General features: G+C 43.0%; 1 protein-coding gene across 1 annotated transcript; it reads left to right on the forward strand.

Annotated features, from left to right (window-relative positions):
• The first annotated feature begins 7,623 nt into the window (after positions 1 to 7,623).
• Positions 7,624 to 17,059, forward strand: triobpb (TRIO and F-actin binding protein b). The gene is made up of 13 exons (XM_069675720.1): positions 7,624 to 8,027; positions 10,136 to 10,192; positions 10,591 to 10,659; positions 10,773 to 10,862; positions 11,152 to 11,261; positions 11,392 to 11,833; positions 12,507 to 12,735; positions 13,157 to 13,268; positions 14,031 to 14,190; positions 14,367 to 14,462; positions 15,194 to 15,280; positions 15,844 to 16,029; positions 16,117 to 17,059. The coding sequence occupies exons 1-12, from the start codon at positions 8,022 to 8,024 to the stop codon at positions 16,003 to 16,005; spliced, it is 1,620 nt and encodes a 539-aa protein (XP_069531821.1). The 5' UTR covers positions 7,624 to 8,021; the 3' UTR covers positions 16,006 to 16,029; positions 16,117 to 17,059.
• The last annotated feature ends 463 nt before the right edge of the window (positions 17,060 to 17,522 follow it).

Genomic DNA, 17,522 nt, shown 5'->3' on the forward strand with positions numbered 1-17,522 from the left:
CAAAGCCATCACACATGATCTCCTACTGTCTTTATAGGTTCATTAACTTTGTTACAAAGGCTGTGCTTCTTGTACAGCTTATATTATCATGTGCCTTGGGGTTGGTAGTATTGCCCCTCTGTGTGGCGCTTTGACACTTCTCTCATTGGATTGTGTTTCACTGTCCTCTCGTGTGATTAGTTATCACCTACCTTAACAGTTCCGCTTTAGATCTCGCATGAACCATAAAATAAAAGATCCTCTTACCTGTTCAGTTAAGCTGCTGCTCTGTGGTTACAACTGTCTCACATAATGCTGTGTCACGAGCACACTCAGCATTACAGAAGGTGTTAATTATATTCTCTGTGACAGTCTTGTATTTTCCTATTTGTGTTTCTTTTGTGGAAGATGCTCTGTCTCTGCACCAGCACATAACACTGCAATACTTATATAATGATATCTTTAATGCAACAGTCTAATATGTATTCCTTGTATCACTGCTCTTGCCCTCTCTGCTGTGGTCCCACAGTTTTCTCTACTGCATGAGATGATCGTGCAACTTCCCACTCCGGACTCACCATGCCCGTCTCCAGTGAGGAGCCCATCTGCCCCAAGTTCCAACCCAACATCTTCGACCCCTCCCGCTGCCACGACTGCCTGCGCCAGAGGCACCTGCACGCCAGCACAGGGGAGAGCGCCGAGGCAGCACCGCAGCACAAAACCGCAGCAGAGACCGGAACCGGGGTTAAAACTGGAGTTGAAAGTGGGATCGGGTCGGGCAAAGGAGTTCTATTAACACCGATCTTATCCCAGGCGGAGGAAAGAGACACCAGCAGCAAGGTGAGAAAGAAGAGAGGGCCGGAAAGGAAGGAAGAGGGAGGAGGGTGGACTGAGTAGGTAGGTTACAGGGGAGAGATGGGGACAAGAGCAGAATATGTGCTGAGTGATGAGCTGGACATGAATACAGGCACATTAGAACTCACAGGTGAAGTCAGCAGGACACAGAGGTTAGATGTTAGGTCGAAGGAAGCAGAATGAGGTTCCACTGTTTGGCTTGACTGGCTGTGACTGTCTTGGAGATTAGAAATGATGCACAAGGTTTCTCTCTTGACCCAAAAGTTAAGGGTAAAAAAAGTCACCTTAGTGAGATCATGCATTAATCTTTGCTGCATTTCAGTTAGTAAGAAAAAGGTCAGAAAGTGAGGATAAGAGGTACGGCAGGGAGTAGCAGGGTGTGAGCTGCGGCTCCTATTATAAATTAACGAAGCTGGATCACCTTCTGCCCTCTCGGGAATCACTTGTAATATTAGACAGAAGGAAAACTCATGGAAAGGATGGGAATGAGTCTGTTCTGTATTTAACTCTACTTCTCTGAATTCATCCTGCTTCCATTATAACCACATTTGTTTCATGATGTTGATTTATTTCAGTTCAAGATGTGCATTTAATTGCATTTTACTTGTACTTTGCTGGACATTGATCATTTCTGACTCTTACCGAGAGTTTAAGGTTATTTTTGGGACAATCTATTTTAAGAGAAGGGATTATAGCAAGAAAAAAAAGGGATGAAATATTAATGAAGAAAAGCCACGAGCCAGGTCGTGTTACAGAGGTGTAACCCTCATCGAATAACAGGCTGAACATGTGTGTGTGTGTGTGTCGGGGAGGACAGAGGAGGAGTATGTACCATATGTGCTTTCTGACTCTGAAGTGAAGTCACTCAGTTACTTATTTATCTGCGACTTTCACATCATATTCCGGTAAGCATTCTCCCCTTCATCGTCCTGTGCGTCTTTCGAGAGCGATGGAGTTTGCAGAGACATTGTGATTGGCCCCGTGTCTCGCCTTGTCATCCTATCAGGAGGATTCTGACGGCCTGTCTGTGGTGAGCAGCTACTGTGATGTCAATGGAGGCCGTGTGGGTTATGAGGAGAGCTCCTTGTGCATCCTGAGCCCGGACTGTGAGCTTTACATCTGTGACGGGGACGACGACGACAGCACCGACAGGTAGGGCTACTGGATGGAGATAATAAGACATTTAGGAGAACTACAGAGTGTAATCATAGTCTTTAGTGCATGATGTGAGCTTTATTGTCACCTCAGGACTGTATAATTTTTAATAACAATAGTGTTTTGAGTCTCACCAGTTCTGTACAACATGTTCTCCAACCTGAAATGTTCACTTTGTCTGATGTACCAGCATATAGAAATGTTCGACTTTTCCTTCCTGATACCGATCAAGACACAAAGAGTCCAGTATTGGCCGATACTGAATACCCCTCTGATTCTAGTGCAATTAAAAACTATACATATAATCGACTGAAAAACACTGATTGGTGACATTTTGCTTGCTTTCGCCAACGTTAGCCGCTCTGCTAGCATCACAATTGATTTTATCGCGCAATAATTGACCTGCAACCAGTGATTTTGGGGCTAATTGGTTGGCTATTGGGTCGAGTCATTCACTGGCGTACTTGCAGAGAAGCAATATTGCGTTTGAGGCAGTAGGAGGCCGATACAAATACTGGTATCGGTATCAGAACAACACTATTAGCATAGTTACTTAACTCTTCCTTCCCTCCATTCTAATCTCTTCTTTCCTTTCTACCCTCGTCATTCTTTCTCCTTGCAGCTGTCGTGACTACCAAGAGTTCGGTGGCTCCATCAGTGCAGAGGACGACTACCTGCCGATCCATCGCCACTCGACAAAACTTGCCATGACCCGGCTCGACCCTCCTCCCCATCGTCCCAACCCTCGGGCCTGGATGGACGAAGCTCAGAGCAGGGACGCCTTCTCCAGACAATCAAGTAGAGGTACACATGGTTGTCTTTTTGGCAGATAGAAAACAATCGAAGGAGTTGGAAAGATGCATGACTTAGAAGAAGCATAGTATGGAGAAGGTTTGTGCTAACGTAGATACAGCCGTCAGTAAACGTATGACTTACAGCCCTTGACCAATTGATATCCAGTTACAGCTAAAGGTGTTCTTTACTTGGAAATGCCGTTGGATGTCACCAGCTGAGGTGTCCCGGTGCAATTATCAGTAATACAATATAGCTCAAGTTTGTGTCAGGAACCCTCTGGTAGCTGCTCAGCAGTTGAGCTTTGACATTTGCATTTCTTATTGCCCTTCCTTCTTTTTTCTCCCAGGTTTCAAAGAAGAGAAGCGTGAAAGTGGTTACTTCTCCCTGGGGCGGACAGAGGGCGCACGTTTACTAAGAGATAACAGCCCGTCTGCTCCTTACCGCCATTTTGAGAGAGGACATCCCATCTTCAGCAGCAGAAACGTAGAGCCCAAAGACTCCATCCCCTTCAGAAACCCTAATCTTGGAGTGGCCTCTGAAAGGCAGGTAATGGACGTTCTTGATGAAGACCTGCCAGTGGAAATCCCTCCTCCTGACCCCTATGAAATTGCCGTAGAGGTTGAGGCACAAGTCGGACCACGATCTCCAAGTCCCACTCCTTTTAAGATAGCTGAGTCGTTGGCCTCAACTGGGCGAAAAGGTTTCAATAGTTCATGTGGCCGTGGGAACACTTCTTCCTATCAGCAGCCAGGACGCTTTGATTCCTCAAAGCAAGGCTCGGCTCTGCAATCTCGCTCTTCTTCTCCCTCTCGCGGACACTCACCGTTCAGACGCAGTGAGTCCACCGCCTCCCTAAGCAGTCGTAACTTTGATGGTGGAGGGTGGTCTCGAGGGATGGAGCAAGGATCCAGAAACTCCTCGCAAGGCGCACACGGACGACGCGTTGAGTCAGGAACTCTGCCAAGAAACTTTAAATCCCTTACTAGTTCAGTCAAATCCCAGCCCAGCACCGTTTCTGATTTTAGAAGTGCCTTGAGAAAAACAGAAGTAAGAGGCTCCTCGAGCGGAAGAGGCTGTGACAGCAGGAGCACATCTCCTTTACGGAAGGACTACAACTCTTCAAGCCAAATGTCTCTTCGCAAAACTGAAATTACCAGCAGTTCTTCTAACATACGGGGCCGTGACAGTCGAACTTCCTCTCCGTCAAGGAGAACTTCTACCAGTCTGCGTGACAGTCACAGTCCCTCACCGCCAAGGAGGAATTACAGCTCGTTTAGCCAATCCATCCTCCGTAAATCTGAATCAACTATCTCTCTAAGTGGAAGAGGACGCTGTGGCTCCCCGATAAGAGAGGGCTATGATATTGAAAGCCAGGCTCTGCTACGCAGCCCTTCAGCTAGGAATGGAATGAACGACGAAGAACATGAAAGCCCGATTATGTCTCCGCCCAGGCGAGGTTATGACCGAGGTCAGACTGCACTCCGAAAGACAGAATCAAGCCCTGTCAGTGTCAGTCGAGGGCGTGATGGACGTAGTTCTTCTCCTGTAAGGAGGGGCCGTGAAACCCCGACTCAGTATCAACTTAGGAAAACAGACACCAGTGGGTCATTACATTCCGGTAGTCGTGAGAGTCGTAACTCCTCTCCTTTAAGGAGAAGCTATGACGCTCCTTCTCAGTCCATGTTGCGCAATTCTGAAATAAACAGTTCAGCCCGAGGTCGTGATAGCCATAATTCTTGGCCATCAAGGAAAAGCTATGATGCTCCTGACCAGCGCTTACTTCGGAAAACAGAAACTAGCAGCTCCCTTAACAGCAAGAATCACAACAGCCGCATCTCCTCTCCAACTAGAAAAGAAAATGGAGACCCACCAGGCTACTCAATCCTCAGAACTGCCACTAATGGAGATTCCAGCCATTCCTTTCAGAGAAAAAACACCTACCAAGACTCAAAATCGGACTCCAGTCGCTCGCCATCCTCTTGGCGAGAATCGTCTCGTTCCCTGCGCAGCTCTTCCTTGTCTCGTGCTGCTTCACCCACTAGACCGGCCTCGAATGGCAGCAGAGCAGCTTACGTCACCTTGGAAACACCCAGGAGGCCCGGGAGTGTCAGATCAGGGGCTGGTAGACATGGTCGCGAGGATCGTAGCCCATCCCCTAATAACAAGAAGCCCTCCCACCATGCACGCAGCCCTTCTCCTTCACCTCAGATTCAAATGCAGAGGTACACCTCCTCCCAGAGCTCCATGGAGTCCTCCGAGTCGGGACAACTGTCAGTTGGGTCCACGGGACGTAACAGGGAGGAGTATGTCATGATAGCTGACGTGCCCAGGGTCAAAATGATCCACCAGAGAGAAGGGCCAGAGCACGCGGGGCGGCCTCAGATCCAGCAGCCCTCTCGGAGACAAGAACTTTTTAAGCCAGCCAGGTCAGACCCTTAAAATACAAAAATTAATGTTCTGTTATTTGTATGAAATAATTGCATCTTCAAAATCCAACGCGCTAATGTTCGTGCTATTTCAGCCACTCCCTCAGCAAGCATCCTTCCAGAGAGTGGGAGGAAACAGGGGACACTGAGAGAGACTGGCACTACAGCGGCAGTGGGTATCTATCTCGAGCTCACTCCTCCACCTCATTGCAGGTAAGCTGGCTGGGAGAAGGTGAGACTTACTAAAGGAAGAAAAAAGTTTAGCAGATGATTTTGTACTAAAAGTTTGTTTTAATTAGAGAAACACATTGACTATATAACTCGAGTATACAAGTCGAGTTTGGCATACCGGCTGCTGCCATGTTGGTTAGCTTGAGCCAGAAGATTTGGAGGGAGAGGAGGGGAGCATGGGGTTGGCAAATGCCAACAAATGCCAAGTTATCAAAGCTATACAGTCTACACTTGCAAATTAGCTAGTTAACCATCGTATTTCCCGCACAATGTGATTCTGTATGTGGTGGTAGCTGACCGAAATGATTATTTATTAGACTAATAAAAGCTAGAAAAGCTTGTGAAACGTAGCAGACTTACGGCTATGCCTGCTACTCAGTGCTAAAATATCAATGAGAACTCACACAAACAGCTGGAGCACAGATTTATTATAGATAACTAGTTTATACAATAAACCTCAGGGCAAGCCATATTATTTGCCAGAAATTTGAATAAAAAAAAAACAGCATAAGGCATAAACAACGCTAACACAACCAATAGGTTAAATTGAGTGACTGGATTAACTAAGATGCACCGAGAAGACGGCTCGGGGCTTTCACCTGTCGCCAAGAGCAACCACACCCTTGATTATGCCTAAATTTAAGCCTTTATAAAGTACATAAAAAATAGCTATAGAGACCAAAACTGTTTTTTTGGTTGCAGGCTGTAAACATGTTTAATTCTGCTGTAAAGTTGGGCATTTTAATGTGGGGCCTATTTGAGGATTGACTCACATTTGGAGTCAGCCTCAAGTGGCCACTCGAGGAACTGCAGTTTCTGGCTCTTCCACATTGTCTTTATTTCTTAGCCCCTGATTTTGCTGCTCAGGGAAGCCTTGATAAAACTAAACATTATGTTTATGCAGATATGTTGCATTTAGTAACACAGCGAGAGAGACCTTTTTTATTTTTCAGATTTCAAAGCATAGAAAGTTAGGACTGGGAGCTGAGAGTGAACAGTACATATAGAAGTTGCTGGGAATTTAAAGTAAGGATTTTTTCCTTTGAACATGTAACAAATATTTCTGGAATTGAGGCTCATGCTCTGTGGTTTTCACCTGTATGTTAATGCTTAACCACATCGTCCACATACCGTAAAACAGATTTGTAAGAGTCTGCTGATGGGAAACTCTGGAGTTTTCAATGTTTGCTCAATCAGACATTGATTATCCTGGTAACTGTGAGCTGTTCCCTTCCAGCGTTCTGGCAGTCCCACCGCTGACGAGAGCAGTTCTTGGAAAGGTAATCACCACAGATCAGAACAAATGCAGGTATGTGATACAGCCAGTCTGTTTACACTGTGTTATCTTACTCAATGTACAGTATGTGTATGAATGTGGGACAACCTCTCTTTCAGTGTGGGCGAAGTTACATTTTACTGTTATCACTAATATTTGTAAAGGAGATAATAAACCCTGAAGCACCCATGGTCCAATACAAGTTTATTGGAGTTAAGCATACTTCAATATCTTTCTGTTACATATTGACTGGACATGCTGGCAGTTTGTCATGTGCTCACACAGATCCTGTCTATAATCATAAAGCTTTTTATGTACCTGACACCCTAACCTTGCTGGCATATCTACACCACACATCTTTACCTTCTTTTAATTTTTACTTTAACGACTGGTCGTTGTGTGTCTGTAGACTTCACCTACACCCTACAGGCATTTCATAAGACTCACTGAGCTTTGTCAATTGTGGTCTGCTGGGGCATGTGTTGAAATTCCTGAACTGAAACCAATAGCTACCAAGAGAAGTTTTTGGAGGGGGGTGCCGCATTGTTTGAAAGGCTAAAAGACATTAAGTTAGAAAAATTAAGTGAATTAGTTTTGTATGTTTGGAAAGTTGGAGTTTACAAAACGTTTTCCACATCAAGGACCCTCAAAACGGTTAGAGAGATTTGGTCCCGAGGAAAGGGGGGGAGTGAGACGTCAGTTTAACCATTTTCATATGTTTTTTTCTTATGATAACCTGTTGTTGGGGGCAATTAATCGGAGATATATTATACCACGTGTTGTTGGGGACCCTACTGGATCCCTTTAGCCCCTGAAGGTCCCCGCACGGCTCTTTTACAGCCAGCATCATGCGTTTCGGTAGGAGAAGGCATGTTTTCTAAAAACGATCTTCGCGGATCCGCCCAGGAAGTGGAAGAGAGAGCAGCGAGCAGAGACACAGCAGTCAGAATTGTATCGTATGCTGCCCACGACTTGTCAGAAAGTTTGGAATTTATAACCTTTAAACACCAAGAGTTTTTCCCCCCGTGTTTTGTCGTGTGGATGTACTTTCTCCTTAAGGTTGGAAAGAGAATCTGTTATCATGGACTTTGGCGGTTCGCTTGATTAACTTAACATGGGGATGAATGGCGGGGGTTTATCTTATTTCGCATAACGCCAATGTGTCCTCCGAGAAAGTAAGGTTTTTGCCCGAGACGCTTCGCGTAGTTTGGTTGTGAAACTGAGAACAACAAGAAGTTTTTTTGTAAGGGAGGTAACGGTACTTTTCTCTTGTCTTTTTAAAACCCTCTCTGGATCCTGTCATCATGACGGTAAGTTGCAACTTCAGACCAGTTTTTCAGTTACTTTTCCTGATATATACTTAAATATATAAACAACAACAACAAAATCAAATATATGTTGTTTAAACGAGTTAAAAGGCTTATAGAGTAAGTATAAAGCGAATGAGCTTTAAACTGATTTTGATTCGAGAGATGTGCACGCGCTAAGTATGCAGAAATGTCTCAAACTTCCTGCTAGCTTAAAGCTGGAAATGTTCATTGTTTTGTGATATTTATTATACGTTCGTGTACTTTGCTAGGTTAAACCTTGTGTTTGTACATTTCTGTTCCTGGAACAAGCCTACAAAATGTCATGCTAGTGTTCAGGTGTGGTGTAATGTTATCTGTTTACCCTGTGTTGTTTACAGTAGCAGGAAGTGTCATTAGCAAGTAGCTTGAACTGTATGTGTCAGTTTTTACAGCAAGCTGTTACACACGCTCCCTGTTTGCACACGCACACACACACACACGCACACACACACACATACTCAGCCAAGAAACTAGTGCAAATGTGTTTTTTTAATCAAATAACCTCGGCATATTGGCTCTCTTAACTATTGAATAAAGCAAACACCAGCATAATGAGTGTGCTCAGAGATTTAACCTATTTAAGTAACAGAAACAAATGAATAGAGCCATTCTTGATGCTGTAATATCAATCAGTATTATAACCAGACAGTACTCCAGTCAGTAAGAGTGGACTTTCTTTCATCTGTCGCCAGTGTTTGACCCTCTTCCCTCTGACTCTGACCTTTTAAGAAAGGTCACTGATCTGGGAGCACATGACAAGGAGAAGCACTGTGGCATTGTGTTTTCCATAACAGATGCTGCCCCTTTTTTCCTGTGACCTTCTATGGCCACTCCCTGACCTTGCTTATGGGCATGTATTGACTAGTTACATTAATTTTTGATGAGGTTTGACACATCAGAGCTCTCTCATTAATTCGACCTATGCACTCATTGAGGTTAGGTAGGAAAAAACCCGGTCACCATTGATTATTAAGCGTCCTAATCTCTTGTGTATATGTATTTGTTGTTTACCAAACTTATGAATTAATAAACATAAATTCACGTACACAGTTTACTGTTAGTCAACAGACCTTAAAATGTGTTGTCATAATAAAGACGGAAGAAGATCAGTCACATAGAGGAAATGCTTTTTCAGTGAAAAACTGGATGGCACTGTGGCTTACAAGAACACAACTGAGGCCAGGAGGGACCTATAAATACAGAAAAGTGGCGGTTAAGGATGACAGAGATCATATTATAGTGCGAAAAGAGAAGGAGCAGAACAGAATGATGGAGCAGGGGAATTAAATGAAGAATTGGTAGCAGCAATGGAAAAGAAAATAGTGAATGAGATGACAAGAGGAATGCAGAAAACGTGAGGAGTATACATTCTTGTGAAAGAGAGATAAGCCATTTGAGGAATGTATGGAAAACGTTGCCTAATCTTAATCTGGCATCACCACATTTTGAATTATCTAGCTCATGCTTTCCTCTTCCTGTCATCGTGCTGCTCGGGGTTCCTCATGCTGTCTCTTGTCTGCAGATATTTTACAGAATACTTCTTGTTTCTTGTCATTTTTCACACCCTATATGTGCATCTCTCTATGCAGCCATTGACATTTTTATTGCATTGCTACAGCCCTTTTTACAACAACATTATGTTGTGTATATATACATATGATAAAATAAAGCTTTAAAGAAGTACTAACACAAAATATAAAAACACTCGTACTCGTACCAGGACCAACTTAGCCAGCTTCAACATGCGTTTTCGGAAAGGCAGGTTTCTCCACACGCTGTCCCAAGCAGCATTGTATCTGTTGTCTTCACATACAATGGAAGAATTAACCTGCTGGAGTCTTTTATAGATAAAATTACACTGAATGTGCGCCACCCTTTGATAAGCCTTCTGGTATTCCTTGTTCTGTTGTTTTTTCAAATGTTCCAGTCGGACACATTTTCCCTTTTCTTTCCCTTTTGTTTTTAGTGAAGTCCGATAGCATTTAGCATTCCCTTCCTTCCAGTTTTGTATTTGTTACATTTCAGATGAAGCTCACTGAACATGACACTGTGAACTCTTTTCTCCACAGCCCGACCTCCTGAACTTTAAGAAGGGATGGATGTCCAAGCTGGACGGGAGCGGCGAGGTAGGCCACAGTGAAGCTGAATGTCACAAGTTATATTTTCCTCTCGTCCTCTCGGTCCCTCGTTTCTTAATGAGAAAGGCTGTGTGTAAGGCGATAGCGGCAGATTATCCTGGTTATCACAGTAATAGCTTTGTGGCTCGAGGCACAGCAGGTGTCTTCTCTCTTTCAATGATGTGCTTGAGTGAATTAGCTTCTTGCTTCACACATCACACTCTGTTGCCCTGCTGCAACTGTCTTGTTCCTCTTCCAGACCAAACTCTAAAAATAAAGTGCATTTATTTGGTCTTATGATGTCAGATAGAGACATTTTATTCTTTTGATGGTTGTCATATTTGAACATAAGATTTGCCGACATCAGTTCAGTTTTGGATTTATTGAGATCTGCTGCGTTCCTTTAGTGGAAGAAGCACTGGTTTGTTCTGACGGATGCGGGACTGAAGTACTACAGAGACTCGAGTGCAGAGGAGGTACACGTTCCTTTTCACATTTGCTTGTTAAGTGTGTGAAATAATGTAATAATCCTAATTACAACATACTGTATTGTGTAGTTTTTGTAAGTGTTTCTGTGTTTTCTGTACAGAAAGATGACTTGGATGGCGAGATTGACCTAAAATCCTGCGTGAAGGTGTCTGAGTTTGATGTGGAGAAGAACTATGGCTTTCAGATACAGGTGAGCATATCTGTTACGGCTACATTTCTCTCACAGGCCATGTATGCAGCTGTTTTTCCCTTTTATATTCATCCCTTCTTGTCCTCCTTTTCAGCATTAACCACACCCGCTCTCAATTTCTGCCTAGTGTTCTTGTTTTTCCCTTATCATGACTCACATCTCTGTGAGTATCTCTTCTACTTTTCACTCTGCATCTCTCTCTTTCAGTTTTCCTTTATCCTTTGCATCTCATCCCAGTTCTGTCAAATCTTTGTGTCTCTTCAACCTGGTTTTCTCTTTTGTTCTCCAGACGCGGGAATCCGCATATACACTGTCCGCCATGACGGCTGGGATCAGGCGGAATTGGATAGAGGTTTTAAAGAAGTGCATTCGTCCCAGCAGCTCTCCAGACCTCACACAGTAATTGCCAATTGTTGAATATACAATTTAAGCATGTAAATATTAGTATCTTCCGGGGTGTAAGCTAACGCTAACCCTGCAAAATGTTGCAAAAAAGACCTGATTTATATTTTTCTCGTATCTTCTCTAGATTACCTGACAGCAGCAGCGACAAGGAAAATTCCCATTCTCGCTTTCTACAGTCTTCCCGTCGCCCTACATCGCGTTATGCCGATGTTCCATCAGAACCTCCCGCCTCCGCCCCTTCCACACAGCGGAGATTTGAATACGTCGAGCTTTCCCCTGTTCCCGCCTCATCCGCCCCTCTCCCGGCCAGTCAAAGAGAAGCAGGAGAGGGGCAGGGGAGGGAGCACAGCCAGTGGCAGGAGGAGAGGAACACGAGCAGCCAGTGGGAGGCCGTGCTGTCCAGGAAGGGCACGAGCGGAGGATCAAACCAAAGGCTACGGAAGGAGGACGAAATAGAGAAAAAGTGGGCTGAGTTCGAACGCATGCCGTTAAAGGAGATGAGCTCCTTACCGGCAATGGGATCACGGCCTTCCAGCCAGTCAGCCAATGAGGCGCTGCAGAGGGAGGTAGTGCGTGGAGAAGTTTTTCCAATTTGCAAATTTCATAAAATGCAAATTAACTCTGCATCTGTACGGATGGAGTAAACATTTCCTATTTCTGCCTGTTAACACAAGAGCCCATACTTTTCTCCCTTGCCTCTGCTCTTCAGCAGCGTTTTCCATCCAAATTATGCACAGGGAAATTAATTGCAAATAACTTACAATTAGTGTAAAAAGCACACAGATAATAATATGGGAAATACTGCTGAAACTTCTGCCTGCTCTGTCTCTGTGTGTTGTGATGTGCATCTTTGGTTTGAATCTTTTTGTGGTTCCTGACTCTACACATCATTTGCAGAAAGCTGCACATTTCATCATGCTCTTAATTCAATTTATAAACTAGAGCTGTTAAATACATGCTAAACAGATTGTGCATCTTGAAGTAAAATGCTATTACATACAGCAAAAGTCGAATACCCCGTGTCCCAGGGTAGCAGTGGAGCAAGTGCTGGCCTCATTAGTCTGCCCATAGTAAGCTATGGCTGAAGCATGTGTACCGTGGTTCTGCAAGTGATGTAACGGACAAATTTAGTTTACTCTGTTTACAGGATAAACTAAATGCTAATCATGCTAATTATATATTTGACCAATAGGATTCTGTCGCTCAGTGGGCTTTACCTCCGTCTTTATATGTTCTCAGGTGGCGTCACTGAGGCAGCAGCTGGAGCAACTACAAGGAAGGGGAGGTGGAGGAGGTGTGAGGGGTGGCTGTGGCCCCGAGGCTCTCTGCGGCCGCAGCCTGGCATCCATGGAGCGCGCTCATCGACAGGCTCTGGAGGAGCTACAGCGGCAGCACGACCGCCAGATCAAGGAGCATGAGACGGAGAGGGACAGGCTGCTGCTGGAGGAGACCCAGGACATCGCACGAGGTCAGGAGGACTCTAATTTGGATGGGTTTAAGGTCAAAAAGAGTTTAACTTAAAGTAGGAATGGGTTGTATCCTTTTTTGTCAAACTATGAGAATTGGGCAAAACATGAATAAAAATATCTCCATATCCACATAAGGACGTTCAGTACCTCTGAATTATGTAATTCTATTTCAATCTTAGAATAAACATAATATTTATACAACCTATATTTAATATGGACCATCATATCTAAGGCTTCTATTGATCCAGTCTTCTCTAATGCAGGTTAAGGCTGTGAATGTTGTTTATCTTCACATTGAACTTTTTTCTTTTGTTTGATTCAGTTTGAATCCTTTTACCCCTGAGTACCCCATCGTCCAAAACGGAGCGTTCCTGATGTGTTATCAGCTAACCAGAAAGATCACGTATGTTTGTGTTTCAGTGATGGAGGCTTTGAAGAAGAAACACAAAGAGGAGCTGGAGAGAGAGGTGGAGAAAGCCAAAAGACTAGGCAGTGGGGCGCTGGATTCACAGACTTTACGAGTCCAACAGAAGTAAGTAACTTTAAATAACAGTTTGTGGCGGTTTGCTAGAAACGCACACTTGCCACTCAAGTGATACAGCGTTCTGAACGTTATGCATACCAGTGGCAAACATCTGCCTGGTAAAAATAACATTCGTTTTCTTAATATTGAGTCTTTCACCCTGTCTTGTGTGAGTCGATGCTGCCTCTAACATAGCCTCTTGGTTGTAGCCTGGCCCTCAGAGTCAGTGCAGGTCAACACTGCTAACTTATGTGAATAGCTCTCTTGTGCTTTTAAATGCTAGTTGGCCACAAAGGGGTTTCTATTAAATAAAGGGTAGAATTTGAAGACTCTAGGGCAATCCAGGGGTCCTGTCTGTGCGAGGCCATTACCACAGCGGCCACTGGGTCCTGTTCGGCACTCAAGGAATGTAGAAGAATTTGGTCATGGATTAGTTTCCCTTTGTATGCCTCACAAGTCCCTGTGACACAACGCTGTCTAAGTGGCTGCTAGTGGAACCTGCATTTAACAACTTATCTTCCTGCCTGCTCTGCGTTTTTGCACTCTCTGCATGCCCTTCCTTATTTTTGTGGTTATTGGTCATGAGCAATGGCGGTTTAAAACCACAGGAGGAAATACTTGCCTCATGAAAATGGTACGAGAAAACACCCTCTAGCTTTTTAACAGCATGTTGTTGTACATTATATGACACTCTTATACTTACATATTCAATAAATACATTCAGGACCCAACATTAACACAGTTTTACGCTCCATTTATCAACTTCTGCAGGGCAGAATCTCAGGCCTTGCAGAGAGAGCTGGCTGGACTGTCTGAGCGATACTCTCAGAAATGTCTGGACTTAAATCGAGCTGAGCAGAACAATGCAGAGAGAGAGAGGGAGATCAGCCGCAAGGAGAGGGACATGGAGCAGCTGAAGAAAGAGAACCAGGTGAGTTATCTGACGTGATGGAGCGGTCTTTTCACGCTGAACTCAAAACCAACTCAAACTTTAAGATTGTTCTACTTAACGCTGCAGGTGTATTCACGAAAAATATTTTTATTATAAATGTTAAGTCTTTCTATGGAATCATTCAAATAATAAAGATAGCATCTTTTTCTCTGCAGGACTTAAAGGTCCGTGTGACTGAAGAAATCAGTCGTATGCGATCTGCAGATCGGGACTCGGAGCACAACAAAGACAGGGCGCCCTGTGAACTCGAGGTAAGGGCTCCGATTCACCAGCATCACCTTTCAGTTTCTGTGTGCACTAAACTGAAAGTGCTTGGTGGTTTTTTGAACTCTCTGCAAGCTGCAAGAAATTAACCTTTGGTTTACTTTTAAACGTTGATCTGTTTTTCTTTGTGATAAACTCAACAAACAGCATCTCAGGGCTCAGCTTCAATTAGCTGAGTCATGAAGTAATATTGGAGGTTTCATCATGTCGACATGTAAAACATTATTTGCAGTGTGTTGTGTCACAGTGAGCGATCAGGAATACAATTCAAAGTACTGCACTATGCAGATGAGTTATTAAGTTCTGCTAAAGAATGCTTAAACGGAAACTGACTTCTAGTGGAGCATCAGTTTCAGTAGTACGCCTCGCTGCTGTCAAAACAAATGATACTGTCACTCTGCCTCTGAGAGTCACGATGAAGCAGAAGCGTAAATGTAGCAGTTCCTTTGTGCTTTTTCTGGTTACCAAACCAGTTTTGTAGTTTTCAGAATGTCATGATAAACAACATTTGGCCAAAAGCCCAAGTCATGTACTGTATAAATTACAGAGACTGTGTCATAAATCAGCCAGAACACAACTGCTGTGCATTCTTGCTGGACTCAGGTGATAATTATAACAATTAAGGGCAATAAAAGATGTTTTCTTTGTGGGTTTTTTTTTGTCTTTCTGGCAGCCAATGACAAACGTGCGCTATGTTGTGTTGTTGTTTTCCTCCTAGGTTCTTCTCAGGGTGAAAGAAAACGAGATAGAATACCTACACAAGGAGATCAGCTGTCTCAGGAATGAACTGCAGTTTCTAAACACGGTACTGTGAGTGTATGTGCGTGTGTTGGCACGTTTGTACAAGTTTGCCCTACTCTAGTAGATGATTAACATAAATGTTAATCCCCACATCCAGGTTAAGCGTGTCATTGCCTGGAAGCAGTTCCGCTGGCAACACATTTCCCGGATGTGTTGGCTAATGTTGATAACAATAAACAAAAAGCAACATACATTTAAAGAAACATACAACTCTATAGTTGGTTTAGGTGGTCAAAAATGTTCTAAATTATAATGATAATAGCTTTCTTTAGAGAGCACCTTTAAACCAGTTACAAAAGTGCTTTACAATGAAACAGTGCAATTTTAAAACACAGAGAGGGTAAAACAAACTGAAACCATAAAGAAACTAAACACATTATACAAAACAAAGAGTAAAAACAAACAGAAACAAACAGAATGCCTGAAAACATGACTGATGTGGTTTAAAAAACTCAAACAGAGCATGCTTACAGAAAGTATACATGTTTTTTTTCCACGGTGGATGTGATGCTACTTCAGGCAGATACAGAGGAACTAAAGTCTGTCTACCCCTTCTTTGCTCTGTAGGAGAAGCGGCTGGCCAGTGAACGATACACAGAGATGCAGGATGAGCTGAGCGGGATGAAAGGCCGGAGCGAGCGAGAGATCCAGAGTCTAAAGGAGCACTTGAGGCTGGCCATGGCCGCTCTGCATGAGGGTCAGAAGCTGGGCAACAGCCTGGACCACTGAGAGTCTGCTGCTGGTACCAAACAGGTGTGTTGGTGTTCATACCCACAAAGATAAAACAATTTGTATAATCAGATTTTTTTTATATCATTACCTGTATGTTTTGTTTTGCAGGTGTGTCAACACCATGGTGACTGAATCAAAGAGGTCCAGAGGGAAGCAGAGGAGATGATTGATGGACAGTTCTGGCTGTGTGGGGACCATGATAGTGCCTTAGTTTTCAATCGTTCTGCCAATGAGCAGTGTAGAGTAGCTATTAAGCTGGTTTCTTTAAACTGGGCCACACGTTATATAAAACTGCACTTTTCATTTTTTATTCTAGCTTTGAATGAGTGCGCCTTTGGTCTGAAAACTGGAATCTTTGCTGAGTGATGTTTTTTTTATTTGGTATTATATATAAAGAGTTCATTCTGTATCAGCTTTTTTTGTTGGATACTCTTCTCATTGCTTCTGTGTCTTGTGCCTGAGAGGTCAGAGGTCAACACAGTTACATCAGAGCTACTGTCATTTCACTTTTTTTATGTTGTACAGCCTTTGAGTCATGTTTACTTTGTGAAAAGGGCACATGTTTCTATAGAAATGGGAGCTTATCATTTGCTGTAGTATTTTTTGTTTAACCTGAGAACACGTGTGCTTACGTAGTGTTGTGTTAAAAAATTCTTTTGGGATTAATACAGGACAAGACAGCAAAGTTTCTAATTCCTGGCAGGCTGAATTGGAAGTCAATCTATGATTGTATAGAGGCAAATTCAGGCTCAACTTTCTTTGGGCATGTTTGTAAAAGCTGTTGAATGAATGTTGTCCCACATCGCAGATGTCTTTATTTTGAAACCGTGGCTAAGAACCCTCAAGCTTCCAGTCTCCCCTGATCATTCTAACCAGCATAACATATGACAGGTGTTGCATTAATGAGCCAAATTTTTTTATTGACAGTATGAATTGTGATAAAATGACTTATCTACCTGCCTTTTGAAAATGTTTTCATATTTAATGTACTGTAGAGCCTGTATCGTCTTTGTAAATTATACATATTTTTTGCAATCAATAAAAATCCAACAAAAACACTTCTGTTCTATGCATTTAATTTCAATGATGCTGTACACCTGCGTCTACAGACTAGAATTAAACACATGCTCCTTAATTTATTTTATACCAGTAGATAAGTGCGATACATACAGTAAGAATCCATTGGGAGATATGGATTGCAGAAATATAGAAAGAAATGTATAATTCATTTCAGTGGAAAAGCCCTCAAATACATGCCATCTAGAATATGTTCAGTTTTTAAATACGATTTCAGTCGTTAGTGTTTTGATTTAATTCTCAATCAACAATCAAAACACAAAATTGTCATACTTTAAAGCATTTCAATTAATTTTTAATATTTAGTCTGCATATATTAATATATATATACATAATATTTAACTAATTAAGTTTTTTGAATGAAAACCGTATTAAAAACACCTCAAACGTATAAAATAGTTCAGTACAGATATAACTTTGAAGCTTAATGTCTCCAA

Source organism: Semicossyphus pulcher, unplaced genomic scaffold (assembly GCF_022749685.1).
Source record: "Semicossyphus pulcher isolate SPU_LCO1_2020_fin unplaced genomic scaffold, fSemPul1.0.p SCAF_25, whole genome shotgun sequence".
Classification (NCBI taxonomy): domain Eukaryota; kingdom Metazoa; phylum Chordata; class Actinopteri; order Labriformes; family Labridae; genus Semicossyphus; species Semicossyphus pulcher.